We start from the raw sequence: 22,607 nt of genomic DNA, 5'->3' as shown, positions 1-22,607 counted from the left end.
ATCCCTCTTGCTGTTCTGGCTTCTGGGATTCAGAATAATTTTTCCTTGTTTTCCTCCTCCCAAAACTAGGTGCGCCTTATGGTCTGGTGCATCTTTTGGAGCGAAAAATACGGTAAGCCACAGCTTTAAAATAGAAGGGGGGAAAAGAAAAAAATACCTGAATATAAGCCACTCCCTTCCTCGCTGCTCCAGGCTGCATAATGGGGGGGGGGGGCTACACTGCCAGCGGCCTTTCCCCTTCCTTGCTTTCTTCCTTCCTGTCCTTGGGGAAGAACTACGCTCCTGGTGCTGTTTGCTGTTTGCCCCGCGCTCCTGGCTGCATACCGTAAGGTCATGAATATAAGCCACACTTTTAACTTTTCATGGTCAGAATTCGGGGGGGGGGGGAAGTGTGGCTTATATTCGGGCCAATACGGTACATTTGGGACCAGCGTGGCAGCAGGAGTTGCCGGAAGGAGGCATACAAGGTTCCATCCAACCACCTTAGGGACTTGTCGGATTTGCGTAGGGTTTATTCCTTAGCCCTCTCTTCTTCTGAAGATGTCCCGCAAGGCAGCAGGAGTTTCCTAAATCTACAGACTCAACCACATTCTTTCTCCCCCTGCACCCCACCCCAGCTTCCACTTAGGAACTTCTGAATCCTACCCTTAAACTAGCAGCACTGTTACCTGGTCTGCGCAAGCTTGACCTGCCAGAAAGATACATCCTGTGCCTCTTCCTGGCTGTACGAGAAGAAAGGAAGAAGTTCACCAAATATTATTCTTGAAATATGACACTGACATCTTATGCAAAGAAATAACACAATATATGAAATCTTTCAACAACTTTACCTTCACTTGTAAAGATTCCTGCAGCTGGCAACTGGCCTGTAATAATGCCTGTGAGTAAAGAATTCACTCCCAATAGCCTCAGGAGCACTTTTTTACTTTAACGTAAAACACACATCATCAGAGCTTGTGATTTAGGGCCTAGCTAGGGAAGACGACGGAATCTGCGACAACAATTATGTTAGCATAATCGTCTAGCGGTCCAGATCAGGCTAATTACAACAACACACACCTTACAGGTAATGAGTAAGTCATGGCTGTGCATTTATGACAACATCTTATTATACTGAACTCTTACCGGAACCTCTGCCAATATTCTTCTGTTTTCTTTGCAAGCGACTCCCTTGATGGATGGTGTGAGTGTGAAGCCACTGCCTGCTCATATATGTCAGCAATATGAGCTGTAAAGCCACAAGAGAAAGCGATGTAGCAACATGTCTCAATCTGTTCTGACATTCACATACCTGTGCTGTCTTCTGTTCTGCTGCTATCATCTGATTTTTTACAGGTCTTTCTTCTGCTTCATTGTCCACCAATGCAGAAATATACTATATATGCATTTTTATGTATATCATAGAGCACAATTTACGTACATGCATATTTCAGCCGTCAATAGATATCTGCGAATTAATTACTTCCCCTGTGTTTTTGTTTTCAAAGTTAAGAAATTTCCACAGGGGTAACTATTAATCTTTTGCAGCAAGAACACCAAAGAGCTTTGTGGCACGAGAACTTATTTTTCTGATTGTGAGCTGCAGAACCACTTTTTTATGAGGAGAATTGTAAATGAGAGACCTTTAAAATGGTGGCGCCTCTCCACGCATGGTCTATAAGAAGGAGGGAGGAAAGGGTTGGTGGAAGAGAAGCTTTACATCCACCAACCGTTTTCACTGGCAATTCTCCAGTGAGAGCCAGTGTGGTGTAGTGTAGTGGTTAAGAGCGGTAGTCTCATAATCTGGGGAACCGGGTTCGCGTCTCCGCTCCTCCACATGCAGCTGCTGGGTGACCTTGGGCCAGTCACACGTCTTTGAAGTCTCTCAGCCCCACTCACCTCACAGAGTGTTTGTTGTGGGGGAGGAAGGGAAAGGACAATGTTAGCCGCTTGGAGACTCCTGAAGGGGAGTGAAAGGTGGGATATCAAGTCCAAACTCTTCTTCTTCTTCTTCTCCTCCCCAGCAGTTCTTTAACAGATATTACTTAAGCACCAGCAACAGGATTTCCCTACTAGTCCCAAAATGTAATTATAAAAATAAAAAGCTAACACAGAATATTTCTGGCAGATGCAGAGAAATATTGCACACAAGACTCACCAGTGATTTTAAAAGAGCAAAGCATGTTTTCTCACTCTTACCTCTGCTGCCTAGATCTTCTGAAGGTTCTTCAAGGTTAGGGAAAGACTGCAATGAAGAAACATAGCTTGAGTTGTGTAGTTCTGAATACGTATTTTCCATGGCATTTCAGCCACACCAAATATTTAACAAACAGCTATTATGGGGCTTACAGCCACCAAAGGCATTGGCGATACAGTGGTGTGTCTCATTCCTGCTGTCAATATGTGTATCTGGAAGAAGATGACTATTTTGAGAGACCGGGATAGAAATATGAGGAAGATTTCCACTGCAGCACATTGCTCCTCTGCAGTCTAAAAATTAAACAGCAGACAGACCCATTATATGGATACGTATAATTACTGCTTCTGTACTTTTTACTTTTTTCTGACCTGCAAGCAAGGTTTAGACTTATTACAAGTTATTGTAAGTTTAAATTAAGTCTGCTGCAACTGGATTTCTTATGGACTGTGCCAATCCTGAATGTACTGGATGTGTGACCATTATGCTCATTTGCCTTCAGTAGCAGTAAAGCTCTGCTGGAGGAAAGACAATTGCCTCTGTTTTTTGCAACGTGTTTAAGTTTTTACTCTGCTAACCAGACACTGGAATCTGCTCTGGATCAATATTGTGTAGAATTTCAATGACAGTGGCACCAAGCCAGCTGGATCTAATAGAGACATTTAGCCTAGCTGCTGGTGTTGCAGAAAAGATGTTTGTATCATACTCTGCGCCCTCCTTCTACCCTGTCCATTTCTGTTCCTTAGCTATCTCTCTACAACAGTTACCGCATTTTTCCGTGTATAACACACCCCTGTGTATAACACGCCCCTTATTTTGGGGGATTCAAATTTAAGAAAATGTGGGTGGGGGTTTCCAGAGTTGTTGACCTAAAAAAACCTCACCCGACAGACCAACGATGGCAATCATACATGTTACCGAAGCCACCAATTGTCTGCCCGCTCACCGCCATTCGCCAGCACAACAGCTGCAACAGCAGCCAATCGGCAACAGCCCTTGCTTCAGCCACGAATCGATTGCCCTTCTGCAGATAACAATCTCCTGCTCGTGGCAGCAACCGCTCCCCTGCCCCACCTATTAACTGCCCATGTATAAGACAACCCCACTTTTTTTACATTAAAGGTAAAGGGACCCCTGACCATTAGGTCCAGTCGTGACCGACTCTAGGGTTGCGGCGCTCATCTTGCTTTATTGGCTGAGGGAGCCGGCGTATGGTTTCTGGGTCATGTGGCCAGCAGGACTAAGCCGCTTCTGGTGAACCAGAGCAGCACACAGAAACGCCGTTTACTTTCCCACCAGAGTGGTACCTATTTATCTACTTGCACTTAGACGTGCTTTTGAACTGCTAGGTTGGCAGGAGCAGGGACCGAGCAATGGGAGCTCACCCCGTCATGGGGATTTGAATCGCCAACCTTCTGATTGGCAAGTCCTAGGCTCTGTGGTTTAATGCACAGTGCCACCCATGTCCCTTTTTTACATTATTTTCTAATAAAGCAATCTTGTGTTATACACCAAAAAGTACGGATGCCTTTGCAGTGCACAGCTGCTGTTAATGTCTCCCATCATCTTCATTTCCCTTTCCTTTTGTCGGCTGCAAGAGTGAGGGCATGGAAAGGAATCTCTGGCACCTGTCATCAAACACCTACTCTTCCACTCCATCCCCACAAAGAAACACCCATGCACCTTTGCAGCTTAGTTTTTAAAGCTCTTTTCTTCAACTCCTCTGCTCTGCAACCATGCTTTTTAAATTTTTATTTCTCCAATCAGCAATCAGATGTTACCATGAATTTATGCCTTGAGTTCGGCAAGCATCACCTACTTTGGAGCCATTTCCTGGTGAGGGAGCAGGGAATGAAAAGCTGCTTTTGCTAAGGCACACTTAGATAGTGTCACCTGTTACTTGCAATGGCTGTCGGGAACAGAATCTCATTTTGACCGCTACGCCATTTACTCCACACCCACTCTTTTGTTTCTGTATTTTATTTCTGTGCCTTACTATCAAAGAAAAAAGTTCAAAGAAGTTCCATTTAAGTTTCTGATTCCAGCTGCAGCTGTGAACAGAGTGGAACTGGGCAGAGAAAAGGTTCCTGTTACGAGACAATGAAGTGAATGAAGTGCAAACCCAGAGTTTTCTGGTTCAGAAGTAATGGTTGACAATGGGTCGCTACAAAGGGGAAGAAATAGGAGAATGTAAGGGAAGGAGAAAACAGACCCCAAGGTTTGGGGAAATGCAGAACTGAGCCACTGTTGTAATGAAGGCAGTGTCACTCTCCCTTATAAAGGGAATTTAAGGGAACCTGAATTTAAGGGAACAACGAAACATGCAGTCCTTACCATAACTAGCTTGAGAAGGTCAGCAGCATTTTCCTTCTCTTCTTCCATTCGTGGATCTTTAATAGACATCTCTTCCATTTCTTCTTCTTCCTTCATGATTTTTTCAATGTACTCCTTAAAACCAGGGCAGTGGAGAAGAAACGGGAAAAATAAACTTTCTATAAAAAATGTTCATTAGAGTAAGCTGTGGTGAAAGTGAAAACTAACAGTTGGTTCTGTGTATGCATTTTAAAGCTTTTCTCAAATTACAATCTTTTTTTTCCCTTTTCTTTTTGTAGAATCAGACCTATGTGAGCCAAACGGTGGGTTTTGAGAGTCGCTTCAAGTGTGGCGGTGTTTTGAGAAAACAGGGTACCTTTAATTTCCGGTTCCTTCACACTTCTATATTGCCTGAAATAAAATTTCACGGGAAATGTGTGTGCTCCTTCTACATTGATATGGAAAGATTTTGCATCCCCCAGGGGAGGGAGACAGAAAACATCTATTTTGTAAGTTATAGAGATACAGATAAACAGAATGAGATGCTTCTGCTGTCTGCGTACTCCACGCTATTTCTGTTCAAAGCTGTTCTGAGACAGTTACTGGTATGGAACACACATAACAATCCATTCACACACAGTCATTTGAGTATGATTCTTTTCAGTTTGGTGTTGCCCAGCACACAAGAAACTTCAAAAATCTGAAATAAATTAAAGTGAAAAAGCACATTCGATGTGACTAAGATGCTTCTGGAACTGGTTCAAAGCTATCGTGACTACGGAGCTCCCTACATATATCAAAATGCTTCTCTCCTTTCGTAAGAGATTTTGGCAGGTTCAGTGGTAAACCTGTAGAAGGTTCCAGGTTCAGTCCCCAGCATCACTCGTTAGATCAGAAACCTGATGGCAGCAAGTGATTGGAAAGACCCCCAAGAGCCACTGAGAATCAGTTCAAAGAGAACTGGACTAGATGGGCAACAACTCTAGCCTGGTATAGAATCATAGAATCCTAGAGTTGGAAGAGACCACAAGGGCCATCGAGTCCAACCCCCTGCCAAGCAGGAAACACCATCAGAGCACTCCTGACATATGGTTGTCAAGCCTCTGCTTAAAGACCTCCAAAGTAGGAGACTCCACCACACTCCTTGGCAGCAAATGCCACTGTCGATATAATAGGGCAGCTTACAATATGACAACTTTGCACTGGGCCAGATGAGCCTTCAAACTGCAGTACATTATGATGAAATAAATTGGCGTTTGTTTGATACACTAAACATTTCATGATGGAAAATAGAAGGAAAAGCAAAATGGACAAAAAGATGGGCAAAATGGGGGTGAGGGTGGACAACAAGAATCACATTCCCACCCAGTGGCATAGCGTGGGGGGTGCAAGGGGGGCCGGCCGCACCGGGAGCAACATCTGGGGGGGGGGCGCGCTCGCTGCCTCCGGAGTCGCCGAAAAGCCTCGGGCGCAGGCTGTAACAGAGCCCCATGTCTCGCGGAACCGACGAGCTGTGCGTGCGTCCGGGCTGAAGGCGTCCAGCAGACAGCGGCTCTCAGCGCTCGCCGCGGTACCCGCGCGTCAGGGCCGCGGAGGACGCGCCAGGCAGCCCCTCCTCACAGCCCCGCCGCTGCTGCTGCTGCAGCTGCTGGGCCATGTTGCATTTTCCTCGCCTCTCTGCCCTCCTCCTCCTCCGGGCAAGGGGCGTCGTTTGGGCGGCAGCGCCAGCGGCAACTCGCCTCAGATCACCTGACGCGGCAGGTTAGGGGGGGGCACAAATTACTTGCCTTGCCCCGGGTTAGGGGGCGCAAATTACTTGCCTTGCCCCGGGTGCTGACAACTCACGCTACACCGCTGTTCCCACCCACATATTTATTAGTCTATTACAGTCATCATCATCATCATCACAACTTGTAACAGTAGTGGCATATTTAAATGGCTGAATCTTCACACTGGCCCATATGCCAGGAAGTTCTTCCACACTTTGATCCATGGAAGGTGTGAAATGACCACTTTCACAAGTGCTTCTATATATGGCTGACCTGTGTGCTGAACCAACGAACTGAAAGTGACAGCCTTCTCAGTGTTGAGCCTTTGGTGTTTTTTTGATACACCCAACATTTCATGAAGGAAAATAGAAGGAAAAGCAAAATTCTGATTGCCTACTCAGAGTGACCACTGCGTCGTTGGGGGAAAGGAACATAAAGGGCTTTGTTTTCCATATGAACCTTGATTAAACGAGAGGTCTTCCTGAGCTCTGGTGCAGTACTGTAGTCTTAGTTCTTTTCTTTTCTTCTGGATCATTCATCAAGCCGGCCTCCTGGTTTGCCATCTGATCCTGCCTGGATTTTCACTCCTGACTCCTGACTTGTTCTTCAATTCTGCTTTCTGATTTGCCTTCTAATATTGACTTGCTCATTGGTTCTAACCCATTAAGTAGAACTTCTGGGAATTTCTTGGACATCATTTAAAGAAGGAAGGGTGAGCCCTTTAATTCAAGCTTCTCTGAGCATTCAGGGGTTTTTAGATGTACTATTGAAAGCTTAACAGATCAGCTGCGGGTTTGCTTCACTAGATCTTCACAGGGTTTGCCTTACCTTCACAGAAAGCTGCAATTTCTGCCTGAACTCATCAGTGACTGGCGAATACTGGATCAACCGGCGGATTTGGAGTACGTTTGGACATTTCTGTATAGGTGCAGGAGAACCTGCTAACTGCTTGAATTCTATGCACAGGCCTTTCCAAGCATTCATTCCAAATGGAGGGCCTGGAGTCTTTCTCTGAATCCAAATGACAAAGAGAAAATCGAGATTTTACTTGTCATGCATTTTAGTGGGACTTTCTTCTAGGCAATGTCTTCTGGATCAACCTATCAGAAAATCTGCTTTCAGCCAGTTGCATCAGAAAGCTTGCTATCATATAACACCTGTCCTGAAAGATCTACGTTGGCTCCCAGTACGTTTCCAACCACTAATCAAAGTGTTGGTGCTGACCTTTAAAGCCCTAAACGGCCTCAGTCCAGTATTCCTGAAGGAGCATCTCCACCCCCATCGTTCTGCCCGGACACTGAGGTCCAGCTCCGAGGGCCTTCTGGAGGTTCCCTCACTGCGAGAAGCCAAGTTACAGGGAACCAGGCAGAGGGCCTTCTTGGTAGTGGCACCCACCCTGTGAAATGCCATCCCATCACTTACTCTGTTTAATATTCTGTTGGAAGCTGCCCAGAGTGGCTGGGGAAATCCAGCCACATGGGTGGGGTATAAATTATTTTTCTTCTTCATTAATTTATCATCATCATCATCATATGAACTATGTATTAGGGTAATAAACATAAAAGCCTGAATGATTATTGCTTTTGAACCTTGGATTATGTTGCTATTTATAATCATATGCCTCTCCTCATATGAAGCAGCCCAGACTCTGTGGTCATCATCTGAGGCCTCCCACAAGGAGTCTGGAGGATGGCAACACGAGAACAGGCCTTTTCTGTGGTGCGTCAATGACAGGAGGAGAAACAGTACAGTGGTACCTCTGGTTACGAACTTAATTCGTTCTGGAAGTATGTTCTTAACCTGAAACTGTTCTTAATCTGAAGCACCACTTTAGCTAATGGGGCCTCCTGCTGCTGTCGCGCCGCCGGAGCACGATTTCTGTTCTCATCCTGAAGCAAAGTTCTTAACCCGAGGTACTACTTCTGGGTTAGCGAAGTCTGTAACCCGAAGTGTTTGTAATCCGAGGTACCACTGTACATGGAGCCAGTCCAGGAACTCCTGCCCTCAATAAATCACTGTGAATTCTTCAGATGAACTTTTTTTTTTTTAAATTGGCCTGCCAGATCAGTGCTGTCATATCACAATCAAGTACTGAAAGAAGCAATTCTGAACGCTGCATACCTCAACTGGAGGGAAATCTTCCCAGGCCCTTGACTGGAGATTATAAGGGATAGTGGACGAATCTCTCTTCATCACCCATCGAGACGCTTCACTCAAAGGGCGAAGCACGGTAATGCTTAGGATTCCTGGTTTGAAAGACAAATAGGAAAACCAGAGAAAATCACTAGTCATTCTATCTCTGAAAAGATTCAGGTAGGTAGTCACTTTATTTTGTTTTTAGATATTTGTAAGCTGTCCAGAGTAGCTGGGGAAACCCAGCCAGATTGGCGGGGTATAAATAATAAAATTATTATTATTATTACAACAATGATGTAAGTCTAGACAAAAAACCCGCAAGATAGCAAGAAATGGCTGTGATGAAAAGTTTTGCTTTGCCACATTCACAATAAGAAATAGATGATACACATGGGGAAATTAGACTTTCCCAGGAACAGAATGCTGTTCTTTGGATGTCTGAAATTGTGTGGTAGGATGTGCCCCCCCCCCCCCAAATAGCCAACTGATTGTGGGGAAATTGTTAAGTATAGTAATTTAATTCACTGAAATTGTAAATGCTTGTATACATTACTATGTGGTTAAATTTGATTGGTTGGTAACTGAATTCTAAAGAGTTCTCCGGTAGTTTTCATGTCATTGGCTAATACTGGTCACATGGGAGGTACTTAGCGAAAAGTGAGGTTACAGGGAACCAGGTTGAGGGACTTCTCGGTAGTGGCGCCCACCCTGTGGAATGCCCTCCCATCAGATGTCAAGGAAATAAACAACTATCTGGGCTTTTAGAAGACACTTGAAAGCAATCCTGTTAAGGGAAGTTTTTTATGCTTGATGTTTTATCATGTTTTTAATATTCAGTTGGGACTGCCCAGAGTGGCTGGGGAAACCCAGCCAGATAGGCAGGGTATAAATATTAAGTTTATCATCATCACCATCGCCGTCATCAAAACAAGACTGATCTGAATGGAGGATTGTGCTCCTACCTGGGCATTCTTGTATTGGCTCTTGTATAACTGCTGTAACTGGATCACCATACGCATCGGTCAGGTATCCCTCTGCATCCCTGGTACGGAGGAGTTCAGTCCCTGAGCCGTCAGCATACACAATGAAGAATCTAAATCATCAACCCCACACATCTGGTCAGTTCAAGTTCAAGCAAAGCACATAACGAACAAAACCAGAACAGTAGAAGAATGAATGAAAAGTCAAAACTGGGCTACTATAAATTTCCCTCCAAACCATTGACTCAGTCACTTCATATGCATTGCTTTTAAAGAAACCTTGGATCATTGCAATGTAGAACAACGAAGGAGGGGCAGATATGGTGAGAAATAAAAGAGAACCAAGGAAACATCAAGCAATAGTTAAAATCGTTGGCTCAGGTTGCATATATGTGTAAATAGGCCATTTATCCAAAAGACCAAAAAAAAAAAAAAAAAAGCACTGGTTAAAATATGGCAGCTGGCCCTATAAACGACATAATGGGCAGCATTTATTGATTTCCTACCTGGGTGCATGTTCCCCATATACGATTGGCAATTTAATGTCTGTGATCTCTGATTCCTTTCCATCAGCATCGATATTAGCAATGAATTCAGAGGTGCAGCCATCAGCCATGACCTGCAATAAAAAGCAAAGTCACTTGGCCATAGCTATAGTTCTGGGCACTCACATCTTTGGCATTATGTATACAGAGGTTATTTCCACCTGAATCTGTAGGGAGGAATTACCTATTCCATTGTATTCAAGTCTCGTCTCTTCCTTGGAAGCCTCACCTGATACAATCATCTATTTAAATTTAAAGGGATGGGATCATTTAATGAAAAGAAGACTAAGTTGAAGGGCAATGACGGCGTTTTTCAAACACTTCCGTAATGCTTTAAGCCCCCCCCCCCATCACCCCTTGGGTGATATTTTGGGATGGTCTTCAAATGGGGGCAAAAGTGTTCAACTGAGACCAGTTGCACAAAACCAATGTAGAGAGAGAAGGGGAGAAAGGAAGGAAGAAAGGAAGAAAGGAAGGAAGGAAGGAAGGAAGGAAGGAAGGAAGGAAGAAAGAAAGAAAGAAAGAAAGAGGCGGGGGACATCTGCTGAACATATGTTTTCATGAACATTTTGCTCAACTCTGCTTTAAAGCCTCTAATTGCTTCATCTGAAGTGGTGACATCATTCTCATCTTTCTCTCGCTTTCACCAGATAATCTGGCATGGCTTATTAAAAGGTAAAGGGACCCCTGACCACTAGGTCCAGTCGTGGCCGGCTCTGGGGTTGAGGCGCTCATCTCGCTTAATTGGCCGAGGGAGCCGGCGTACAGCTTCCGGGTCATGTGGCCAGCATGACTTAGCTGCTTCTGGCAAAGCAGAGCAGCGCACGGAAATGCCGTTTACCTTCCCACCGGAGTGGTACCTATTTATCTACTTGCACTTTGACGTGCTTTCGAACTGCTAGGTGGGCAGGAGCTGGGACCGAGCAACAGGAGCTCACCCCATCACGGGGATTTGAACCGCTGACCTTCTGATCAGCAAGTCCTAGGCTCTGTGGTTTAATCCACAGCGCCACTGGCATGGCTTATACAGGAGCCCTAAAAAAGAAGTATAAAATGCAAACAGAGAGGGAGCAGAGCTGGCCTTGCAGTGCATTCCCAGGAGACCTTCTCCTTCCCCAAATGTCCCTAGCTAGCTGTGGTGTAATGTGTGTGTCTACACACTTCTGCCTGATCAGCCTGTTCCCGGAGTTGTGTGTTCCATTACACGTGACACCAAAACCAACATGATTCAAGCATCTCCCCACGAGGACTCCCCTCTTGTTCTAATGCCACCCTTCTCACATAACCACTTCACTGTGGCTCCTTGCCATAGGCCAAGCCAGTGTTATGGCCAACACTGGCTTTTGATAACAGAGATGAAGGCATCAAATCTCAGCTCAACCACGAAGCCTCCTGTGTAAACCTAAGACTAGTCACAGGCAGCATAACAGGAATTATTGTGAGGATAACACTGGGAAAGGTGGGACAAGATTATCATGAATGCTTTCCTAGAAAAAAGGGATAGAAGGAACACAAATGTAAGAAATTAAAAACATACAAATTCTCTTTACTCGTGCATATAATCCCACATATCTAGAAGAAATACATAAATACTGTACATAAACCACGGAACGTCGCAAAATCTAAAGTGATTGTTTTCTCAAGATCTTGGGAGCCTCATAGGTGGGAGATCAGTGGAAACCCGTTGGAACAGGTTAAAAACTTTAAATACCTAGGTCATGGGTAGGCAAACTAAGGCCCGGGGGCCGGATCTGGCCCAACTGCCTTCTCAATCCGGCCCGCGGATGGTCTGAGAATCAGCATGTTTTTACATGAGTAGAATGTGTGCTTTTATTTAAAATGCATCTCTGGGTTATTTGTGGGGCACAGGAATTCGTTCATCCCCTGCAAAAAATATAGTCCAGCCCCCCACAAGGTCTAAGGGACAGTGGACCGGCCCCCTGCTGAAAAAGTTTGCTGACCCCTGACCTAGGTGTCCACTTCCAATACAACACTTCCTGGAAATACCATTGTAAGCTTGCACTTAACGGAGAGGATACTCTAGCTCTGGCTATCACCCGTTTCTTCTTTAACAGAGGGAATCTGTTCATGCCAGCTGCACTTCTCATCTGCTCAACAATTGTAGTAATGGCGTTGTGGAGAATGTGGCAAGATTTTTGAGTGACGCCATAAAATGACATCACCGTAGGTCCTAAGAGCCATCTTCGTACCTCATGAAGTCTGGACAGTTTTATCCTAAAGTATCTCCAACTATGTTTCGTTAACTGTGTTGTGTTCCGATCCATGTGTACGATGCACTTTTTAAAATGCACATAAAGCAGATTGGCTTAAAAAACAAACAAACACACAAACATAAACCATAGTTGGCACTGACCAGTATTTCTGGCTTTCAACAAAGTGCAAAGTTAGGTGAAAAGAGAAGAAAGCGCTTCCAATGTTCAACTTCTCAGAGTCATGTCAGAAGAGGAGCTGGAAGCACACTAGCTGAAGGCTCTTTAAATTTATCTTAATAAATTAAAAGCCAAATGATTGACTATATATATTTTAAATAATTACAACCCAATTTAAAAGCAAACCTCATAAAACAAATCCACACAATGAACTGCAGAACAAACTGTAGTATTTTACCTTAAAAATGTTTCCTGCCTGGTCTGTCACCTCACAGGCAATACTGGAGTTGTGTTTCATAAAGTATTTCCCTGCCTGCTGATCCTCAAAATTGGATACAAGATCACTTCCACTTTTTTCAAATGCCTCTGGAGAGTAAACTGCACAACAGTTTTCATCGACGAAGAGGCAGCCTTTGTTCATGGGCAGTATCTACCACGATAATAAAGGAGGAGATTCAGCCACCCATAAATTTACTAATCAATGTAAGTGCCATGGAAATGCAGGATGAATTAGTTTGAAAATGGATTGCAGTCCATCCCTTTATGCTTAATTACTTTTCATGTTGGAGAAGGAACTGGCAATCCACTCCAGTATTTTTCCAAGAAAACTCCATGGACATAAAAAAGGAGAAGCTTTGAGAAGAAAGTGGGAGTTTCCAAGGCATGCTCTGGTTCATGGGGTCATGGAGAGTCGAACACGATTAAGACGACTAAACAACAACAACAACTTTTCATGTACCTCTTCCTGCTTGCCATTTGTTAACATTTTCACTCTCGGGAATAACAGTTCACAAATGTGTGTTCTAACAATAGAGCTGTTTTAGAATACTCGCATTCATCAATTTCATATAAAACTTAGCATAACTGGAAATCTGGGGCTTGGGAAATAATGGGGCACAAAATGGACATCGTAACTCAAGGAGTTAGACTGGTGGTTCTCAAAGGGTGTGCCACAATGGTGTGGCAAGAGAGGGTGGCAAGTGCGGCACGAAGATTCAAGGACAAACACTGAAACATTTCAGTATAGTATAGTACAGTATAGTATAAAAATAATTTTTATTCGCAGAATATGGATAGATATCTTTTCAGAATGAGAGCAAGAGCATCAAGGGATTCTGAAGACAATCCTAGCTGTGATCCAGAATCACCGGTAGATCAAAAAGGAGAAAGGCTCGGCTGCAAGAGTTGCCAGGAAGAGGCGCACAAGGCAGCATCCAACCACCTTAAGGATGCCACTCCCGATTTGTGTAGGGTTTACACCTTAGCCCTTTCCTCTCCTGAAGAAGTTCCACAAGGCAGCAGGTAAGTGGTGATGTAGAAATTTAATAAAAATAAATAATAATAATAATAATAATAGGATACATTTTTAATTGTAGACTCACTTGGTATGTTCCTTCAGGCTTTGATATAATCGAAGTTCCATCAGCAAAGATGGCACAACATGTACTGTCCTCACAATTTGTTATGATCGTTGCAAAGTCTGGATTTTCTACACGCATGCATTTTACTTTCCTTGTGATGGTTTGGGGCTCGGTGTCTAGGAATGAAACCAGGTCAACAAACTTCAGAAGAGCATTTATACTGTGAACTGTGACAAAGCCTAAGATGAGTGGCAGAACAATGTTATTTCTCACAAGGATGGCTTCAAAACTCTTGTCATTTACTATTAAACTTGCCATCGTATCCTTGGAGCTCAGATTTATAACACTTTCTGCCAATTGAATACTTTCTGACAAATACACTTCAATAAATTTGGTTTCTATACACAGCAGTAGCTGTTTCAACCATCTCGTTCTGCTCATTCTGCCCTGATATGTTGGCACCTTTCAGGATTTTGGACGTAGCTCATTGCATGATGAATCTCTCCCTGCTTTAAGAGAATACCAGAATTCAATGCATTGGGCAGGACGAAAGAATAAATTAAATTCTGTTCAGGATTCAAAAGTATTATCTGATGCATTACCAGCAATCAGCAACACCTGACTGAGAGCAACTGCTTATTTAACCACCATTCTTGGTGCAAAAGGTCTGTATGTTGGTAAGAAATCATCTAAATGCCTCCATCTTGCTATATCAAGGATGAGGTTCTTCAGGCTTCCCTAGGTAAGATGGAAGATTCTGCTTGTGGCAAATATAACTTTGTTCTCTGATCATCACAATAACTGTCACAAGTGAGCAGATTGAGGACAGCCGTCACCATCAGCAGCAGCAGCTATACTGCAACTCTCAATCTGTTTAATCTTTGAGAACAAAAACACAGGCCACCTTTCTTGTCTCTGGTCCATCACCAGGATTCAGAAGATGAATAACTAAAATCAGAATAAAAAAATTCCTTCCAGTAGCACCTTAAAGACCAACTAAGTTAGTTCTTGGTATGAGCTTTCGTGTGCATGCACACTTCTTCAGATACACACATGCACACGAAAGCTCATACCAAGAACTAACTTAGTTGGTCTTTAAGGTGCTACTGGAAGGAATTTTTTTATTTTGACTATGGCAGACCAACACGGCTACCTATCTGTAACTGGAACTAAAATCAGCTGAATGTAATTATTCAAAATAGCTTTTACAATTGATGTAAATGAATTTCTCCTTGCGGAAATGATAAAGTACTGTAATATGTTAAGGCCAACTGAAAACACAGGAATTTAAACGGTCCCACCTTTGTTTTTTTTGCAATGAGAAAGGATTATACGAGAACCATGCACATACCTGCTCCTTCACTGTCAGCGGACTCAACCATTTCAACACACTCTTGGAAGAAAGTGGTTATTCTGGTGCCATCAGCATGATCTACTATTCTGGAACCATCGCTCTTCTCCACCACAACGACCATATCTTCCCTTATGGTCATTACCTGGAGAAATAGAAGATTTGTTGTTGGCATCCATCTTTCCCAAGAGGCAATTGACGGTGCCACTGGGGTGAAGTCAAATTCTACACCAGCAGCACTGAAGTGACCCCCCTGGGGCACAAGCCTGGCCAGGGTGCATGGAGGTCCTGGTCTGCCCAGGCAATAAGGACCCCCTCTTGGCCTCAATGATGGGGTCCAGAGCAATACGTTTGGCTCTAGCTTGGTTGCAGGAATTGCCGGAAGGAGGCATATCAGGCACCATCCAACCATCATAGGGTCTCCACTCTGGATATGTATAGGGTTTACTCCAGGGGTCAGCAAACTTTTTCAGCAGGGGGCCAGACTATTTTTTTTTTTGGGGGGGGGGAATGAACGAATTCCTATGTCCCACAAATAACCCAGAGAAGCATTTTAAATAAAAGGGCACATTCTACTCATGTAAAAACACGCTGATTCCCGGACGTTCTGCAGGCTGGATTTAGAAGGCGATTGGGCTCGTTTTACTCCATGGGTAGGCAAACTAAGGCCCGGGGGCCGGATCCGGCCCAATCACTTTCTAAATCCGGCCCGTGGACGGTCTGGGAATCAGCATGTTTTTACATGAGCAGAATGTGTCCTTTTATTTAAAATACATCTCTGGGTTATTTGTGGGGCATAGGAATTCGTTCATTCCCCCCCCCCCCAAATATAGTCCGGCCCCCCCACAAGGTCTGAGGGACAGTAAACTGGCCCCCTTCTGAAAAAGTTTGCTGACCCCTGGTTTAGCCTTAGACTTTCCTTCTTCTGAAGATATCTCGCAAGGCAGCAGAGGTTTAGGATCAGAGTTTTCCTTCTCCTAGATGGGCTCCCTTCCCAGGTTGACGAGCCCCATCTGCCCCCCACTTCCCTCTGCAGCAGGGGCAGAAACTGCCTTCTTGACCATTGGAGCCACTATTAGCCTCATCTGCTCAATCTGCAAGAGCCTGTCTTCGCATACAGGGGAAGTTTTTAAGTCACTGAGGGTTTGAGACCCATCGGTTGCCCTCGCCAGGTTTAGCGGACCAGTCAAAATCATTTCCAGGGTGTGGCCGCTATCACATGCTGACAGCTTCTAGGAGCCACAGGAGAGAGCTGAGTGCAGAGTGGGGGGACCAAAGGAGGACAAACTACCCAAGAAAGAATGCAACAGGTCTCCCACCAGAGGTACTACACTTCCCCTAAACCCTTTACGTGCCAATAGAAGAATACTGGAGTTTTATCGGTGGATTGATCCTGAACATGAAATCAGAACATTTTACAGTCGTATCTTGGTTTTCAAACAGCTTAGTTCTAGAACATTTTGGCTCCCAAACGCCACAAACGTGGAAATGAGTGTTCCGCTTTGCAAACTTTTTTTTGGAAGCCGAACGTCCGACGGGGCTTCCAATTGGCTGCAGGAGCTTCCCACAGCCAGTCAGAAACCACGCTTTGGTTTCCGAACGTTTTGGAAGTCGAACGGACTTCCGGAACGGATTCCGTTCGACTTCCGAAGAATGACTGCATTACATATTTGGGAGGTGCATGCTTGCTCCTCACACCCTTTTATTAAATGAACGTAGTATCTTTGCATGCTTTACTATGAAAGAACTACAGTGGTGCCCCGCAAGACGAATGCCTCGCAAGACGGAAAACCCGCTAGACGAAAGGGTTTTCCGTTTTGGAGGTGCTTCGCAAAACAAATTTCCTATGGGCTTGCTTCGCAAGACGAAAATGTCTTGCGAGTTCCTGCGGGGTTTTTTCCCTCCCCCCCCTTTTTCCCAAGCCGCTAAGCCGCTTATCAGCTGATCCTAAGCCGCTAAGCCGCTTAACAGCTGATCCGCTAAACCGCTTATCAGCTGATCCGCTAAGCTGCTTAACAGCTGATCCGCTAAGCCCGCTAAGCCGCTAATAGCGCTAATCCGCTAATCCGCTAATGGGCTTGCTTCGCAAGATGAAAAAACCGCAAGACGAAGAGACTCGTGGAACGGATTCTTTTCGTCTTGCGAGGCACCACTGTACAGAGAAACAAAAGTAGCATGTGATCACTGTGCCACTTGGAGGTATGAGAATGCCATGGGAGATTCCAAACACAGTATTACCGTTCCAGTAACTGGGTCGGTGGCCTGGTAGGCCAGCAGTGGCTTCAGGTCCAGCCTCTCTGAGCCCTTGGTGCCTATTTGAATGCCTAATGGGGTGGTGGTGATCCAGGTGCCTGCCAGGGCATCTGGGGATTGTTCCATATCCAACAGGTGATCCTGAGCAGCGACTTCAGCTGCTTCAACTTTTAGTGCCGGAGCACCCTTCGTACCTTTTCCTAGAGAAGAAGAAGAAAAATCAGGATCACTTAAATACACTAACAGCACTATATCATCATCATCATCGCTGCTGCCACCACCACAACCTTCTGTGGGGTCAAAATTTATTTCTCCCCTGACGGAAAAAAATCCTACACAGAATGACAGGCAGGAACCCTGAAGTTTGGAAGACTTATTTCTTCCCATTAGCATTAGGAATTCACTGTGGGTTCAATTTTCAGACACCTGCATAGCTTCGAAATTTGTCTGTACCAACATATTGGTGTCTTTTCACCGAAGCCAGATTAAATGTATTCCCCTCAGAAGTGCTGGATGGCAGACTGAGAGGCATCCCTTATCAAAATAGGATGTGTGCATGCTCTCAGGATGTCGACGGTACGAGGCATGTTTTATTGCATTGTGGACAATATGATCAAGCTAGGGAACTATTGATTAAACCACTATTGGCAAATTGGCCGGGTCAATCTGAAGCCTACTCTACCAAATATCTTCTGGACAACAAGTCCAATAATATCACAGTGGCCATGGCAAAGTTTCTTTCAGTAGTTATACAAATCAAATATCAGCATACCCATGACTAAACAATTAACATTTCGGTCTTTCTTCCCTGGGGGGTTGTCTGTACGAATCTGTATTTTATTCTGAATCCATTTTATGGGTCGTTGGACCGCAATAAAGATGATGATGATGATTATTATTATTATTTCTTCCTTGCTGCTCTTGGGCTGACCTTGTCTGAGAACAGAACTGGTCTTCTCTATACCACAGCTAGTCCCAAGAACAGAGAGATGAATGCTGAGGCTGCTCCTAAGGAACATGCTCACGATGATCTTTTTCAGTCAGCTGCTAACTCAACATTTTTAACTTGAGGTTTCAAGAGACCCTACTGACTTGCAAGAGATAGGCTTGCAAGGGGTCTTAAGGCATGGGCTTTCCCTGTCCTTCCACTTGCCAAAGATTAAAGCTCAGCCTTTCAATATCATCTGTTGTTACAAGTGTATATCTAGATTAAATATATGCCCACTCTACATTAAAATCCAAACCACCCTCCTAAGAGGAACAGAAATAGTTTCCTTAGAAGAAAAAAGCATGCATTGTCTAAACGCATGCTGATACTTTCATTTTTTAATTGGTTTTTCACAATTTTATATATTTTAACTTTAACCATTTCAAACATTAAAATAAAAGGTTCTTTTCAACCTTCAGACCTCCTTCCCTCCCTCCCTGGGTTCCATATTTAAGATTAAATTTACTGCATCTTTTACCATTGTCCATCTGTTGTATGTCCATAGTTACCATAGTTAATTCCATATTACAAGTGTCATTACATCCCTGCCAGTGATTTTAACTGTTTACAGTGGTCTTTTAAATAAATTAAAAATTTACTCCAATATTTTTAAAAATACTTGATCTTCCTGGTTTCGGATGCATGTTTATACTTTCATTTACCACTTCTTATATCCAACACCTAAATGAAAGAGTGGTTTGTTGTACAGAAAAGTGAGATAGAGAATACAGAGCTATACTTTACACTCCCGATGTATGAATGTCCTTGGATAAATGCGAGCAGCAATCGATTCATTCACACACTCTTAGAGAGCAAAGAGTCTCTATTTACCTAAAGGCCTACAGAGTGAGTGCAACATTTGTCTCATAGTCATGCTTAAAAAAAGAAGGGCGAGATTTACACCATTTTGAATTGTGATTGCCATCTTGATATCAGACCAAATGGTAAAGTATGTGGGAACATAAAACGTGAATCAGGCAATAAAAGTTTCGGATTACTCAGCCCCCTGACCACCTACTAGATTTCTTGGTGCTTGTATCAGGAGGAGGCGTGGCCTCTGTATGTGGTGTACTTGCAGGAGGTGGAGGTGGTAAGACAGGACCAGAATCAGGGCTTCTGATCACTGTGCCATCAGCAAACAGTATCTAGGGAAGAAAAAAAACAGTCTTAAAATCCTTACAGTCAATGACATTTACACTCAGCAAATAGAACTATCAGGGCAATCCGAAATAAGCCTCAATGAACTCAGTGGGACTTAAAGGTAAAGGTAAAGGGACCCCTGCCCGTTAGGTCCAGTCGTGGCCGACTCTGGGGTTGTGGCACGCATCCTGCTTTATTGGCCGAGGGAGCCGGCGTACAGCTTCCGGGTCATGTGGCCAGCATGACTAAGCCTCTGGTTCTGGAGAAGCAGAGCAGCGCACGGAAACACCGTTTACCTTCCCGCCGGAGCGGTACCTATTTATCTACTTGCACTCTGACGTGCTTTCGAACTGCTAGGTTGGCAGGAGCAGGGACAGAGCAACGGAAGCTCACCCCGTCATGGGGATTCGAACCACCAACCTTCTGATCGGCAAGTCCTAGGCTCTGTGGTTTAACCCACAGCGCCACCCGCATCCCCAATGGGACTTACTCACAGGTAATAGGATTACAGCCTAAAATGCTCAAATATGGGTGGCATAAATGAGGAACTAGCTCAGGAAGATTTTTTGGGAGGTGGGAAAACACTGATATAGAGAAATACAATATCAACAGACCCCTGGCTGAAAGTAACTGTTAACAGGGGCTATATTTTGAATTAAGAAATGACCTAAAGGCTAGGAACATTTGCTAAGCGCCCTGACTCACTTGTACCCACATGAGCAGAGAGAGAAAGAACTCAGAATGTTGCAGCTGAGGAGGTTTTCTTATTTACCATCACCAGCCAGACTTTTGGGCACGTAAAACTGCAGGAGGTATAAGTTGTATTTGTGGAATACTGATTTATAACTAATGCTTTTTGTGGGCTGACAAAGCGAAAAGTAACTCTACTTGGCATTTTGGGAATATGTTATAGTTAAATAAAAGTCTAAGCAGGGATTGAAATATGTACAGCCGATGGGAAATGAAGAAGGGGGATTTTGTGCTGCGGTAACCATCACTTCAGGAAATAAACAATAAAACTGAATCTTAGCCAATGCCAAATGAATTTTGTTAGCATACCTGAGTGGATCCATCCAGCATGTACTTTATGACAGTTCCTTGTCTCGTAGTAACTCTAGACACTTCCTGATCTATTGGGTTCTTCACCGCTTTTTGCAGCTGTGAGTGCTTCACCCTTTGGGGATAACTCTGCCTAGTAAATATCTCAAAAATAGGTTCCCTGGCTTTGTTCGCAGGGTCCTCCTCTGTTTCAGCCTTGCCTTCGTTGGCCTCATCCTTTAAGGCATCATCTGCCACAGATTCATCAAGGGGCTTGACTTCGTCTGCCTTGTCTTCATTTCCTTTGGTCTTGCTTGCTATGGTTTCATGGGCCTTCACTTGCTCTTCTTTGGCTTCCGGTGTCTTCATTTCATCCATTTTGCCCTCGTCCAATTTAGCTGCTTCGTCTACTTTGCTTCCTTCATCTTCACTCTTGGCCTTGTTTCCCATTTCTTCACCTTTCACGGGTCAAAACATGATGCCTCTTAGCAGGTAATAATTATTAGCAACTGCAAACTATGGAGCTAACTAATATATGCCAAAATATCAGGGTGGCAAATGAATGACTTCAAGATAGATATTGCCCAGATGTTACGCCTAATTTAGATTGAGAGCCATTCTATATGGATGGCAGGAGTTCTACTTATTTAAACATGGAACCACAAAAATCATGTAGAAAAGTGAGGGGAATATAAGATTAATAGCAAAAATGGACATATGGGGGACAGTGCAAAAACCCTCTCTGTAGTTGCAGATCACATCCTCCCAACCCCAGCCATAAGAAGTCTACTCACTGGTGGAAGAGAGTTCTGCGCTCCTTATCTACGCACCTCTTTCAAAAATCAGACACTTGTCACCTCTGTCTACATGATCAGGGCATTTTGTGTTTAAATACGCACAATTGCTGCAGTCATATTTATTTTGGCACTAAAAGTATCAGTACATTAGTCAAAACTGCATTTAAAATGTGTTTATTAGGAGAATTTTGCACTAAAACGGTGATGGATTAAAAACAACAACCACCTGCCAATGGCTACAAAATGTGGATAATTTAATTTTAAAATGGGAAAATGAGAAACTGGGGACAACAAAACTTGACAGATCTTTCCATTCCTACCTATCGTACAAAGGTAAGGGTCATACCCATTGCTCCACCCACTTCCCCCTGGCCCCACCCACCCCTGGCCTACAGCCCTAAAAGATTGTTCAGGCTGAAAACAGAGCACTCTCTTCATACCTATATGTCATACCATTCAGCAGTCCCACCAACCTCATGTCATTATTGTTACCACATCTGCTTCTACCCCCACCTCCACCCTCGCTTCTCATGCAGTTGCAGCAGATGTTGGAGAACAATACACAGCAACTATCTGCAACACTTCCCTTCCAACCAGCTCCATCATGGCATTATATGGCAGCAGACATCAGCCCTCAGTTCCCACCCTTCTCCACCTGGATTCAGAATGCCTTCAAAATGAATACTTTTGCAAAAGAACGTTGTGCTCACGTAACAAGGATCAGCACTAACCTGTGAATTTTTGGCCAAGAAAGGTTAGTACCAATCCATTGGGACAGGACACATTCAAACTATTGAAAACACGGATATCTGGAATAGGTGGCGTTTGGATCAACTCTTCTACATCTACCTAGAGAATGAAAGAGACACAGAAAATAGCATTTCTAAAACTATTTTTAAAAGGTAAAGGACCCCTGGACGGTTAAGCCCAGTCAAAGGCAACTATGGGGTTGCAGCACTCAACTTGCTTTCAGGCCGAGGGAGCCAGTGTTTGTCCACAGACAGCTTTCTGGGTCATGTGGCCAGCATGACTAAACCACTTCTGGCACAACGGGACACCATGACGGAAACCAGAGAGCACGGAAACACCGTTTACCTTCCTGCCACAGCAGTACCTATTTATCTACTTGCACGGGCATGCTTTCAAACTGCTAGGTTGGCAGGAGCTGGGACAAGAGCAACGGGAGCTCACTCTGTTGTGGTGAGTCGAACTGCCAACCTTCCAATTGGCAAGCCCAAGAGGCTCAGTGGTTTACACCACAGCACCACCCGCATCCTCCATGTGCCAGTAGCGGTTTAGTCATGCTGGCCACATGACCCGGAAAGCTGTCTGTGGACAAACACCGGCTCCCTTGGCCTGAAAACGAGATA

General features: G+C 44.2%; 1 protein-coding gene across 2 annotated transcripts in view; it reads right to left on the bottom strand.

Moving 5' to 3' along the window:
- SPAG17 (sperm associated antigen 17) overlaps positions 1-22,607 on the bottom strand; it is a 75,778-nt gene that overhangs the window by 10,658 nt on the left and 42,513 nt on the right. For both annotated transcript variants that reach the window (XM_083481616.1, XM_083481617.1), the window contains 15 exons: positions 21,969-22,086; positions 20,462-20,898; positions 19,281-19,407; positions 17,260-17,474; positions 15,022-15,166; positions 13,692-13,846; positions 12,548-12,739; positions 9,881-9,993; positions 9,357-9,487; positions 8,380-8,504; positions 7,087-7,269; positions 4,511-4,624; positions 2,179-2,224; positions 1,126-1,228; positions 669-722 (listed from right to left, as the gene is read on the bottom strand). In XM_083481616.1, coding sequence (XP_083337742.1) covers positions 669-722; positions 1,126-1,228; positions 2,179-2,224; positions 4,511-4,624; positions 7,087-7,269; positions 8,380-8,504; positions 9,357-9,487; positions 9,881-9,993; positions 12,548-12,739; positions 13,692-13,846; positions 15,022-15,166; positions 17,260-17,474; positions 19,281-19,407; positions 20,462-20,898; positions 21,969-22,086 — 2,258 coding nt within the window. The remainder of the gene's footprint in view (positions 1-668; positions 723-1,125; positions 1,229-2,178; positions 2,225-4,510; positions 4,625-7,086; positions 7,270-8,379; positions 8,505-9,356; positions 9,488-9,880; positions 9,994-12,547; positions 12,740-13,691; positions 13,847-15,021; positions 15,167-17,259; positions 17,475-19,280; positions 19,408-20,461; positions 20,899-21,968; positions 22,087-22,607) is intronic.

Source organism: Podarcis liolepis, assembly GCF_965112155.1.
Source record: "Podarcis liolepis genome assembly, chromosome: 17".
Taxonomy (NCBI): domain Eukaryota; kingdom Metazoa; phylum Chordata; class Lepidosauria; order Squamata; family Lacertidae; genus Podarcis; species Podarcis liolepis.
This window is presented reverse-complemented; position numbering and strand designations above follow the sequence as displayed.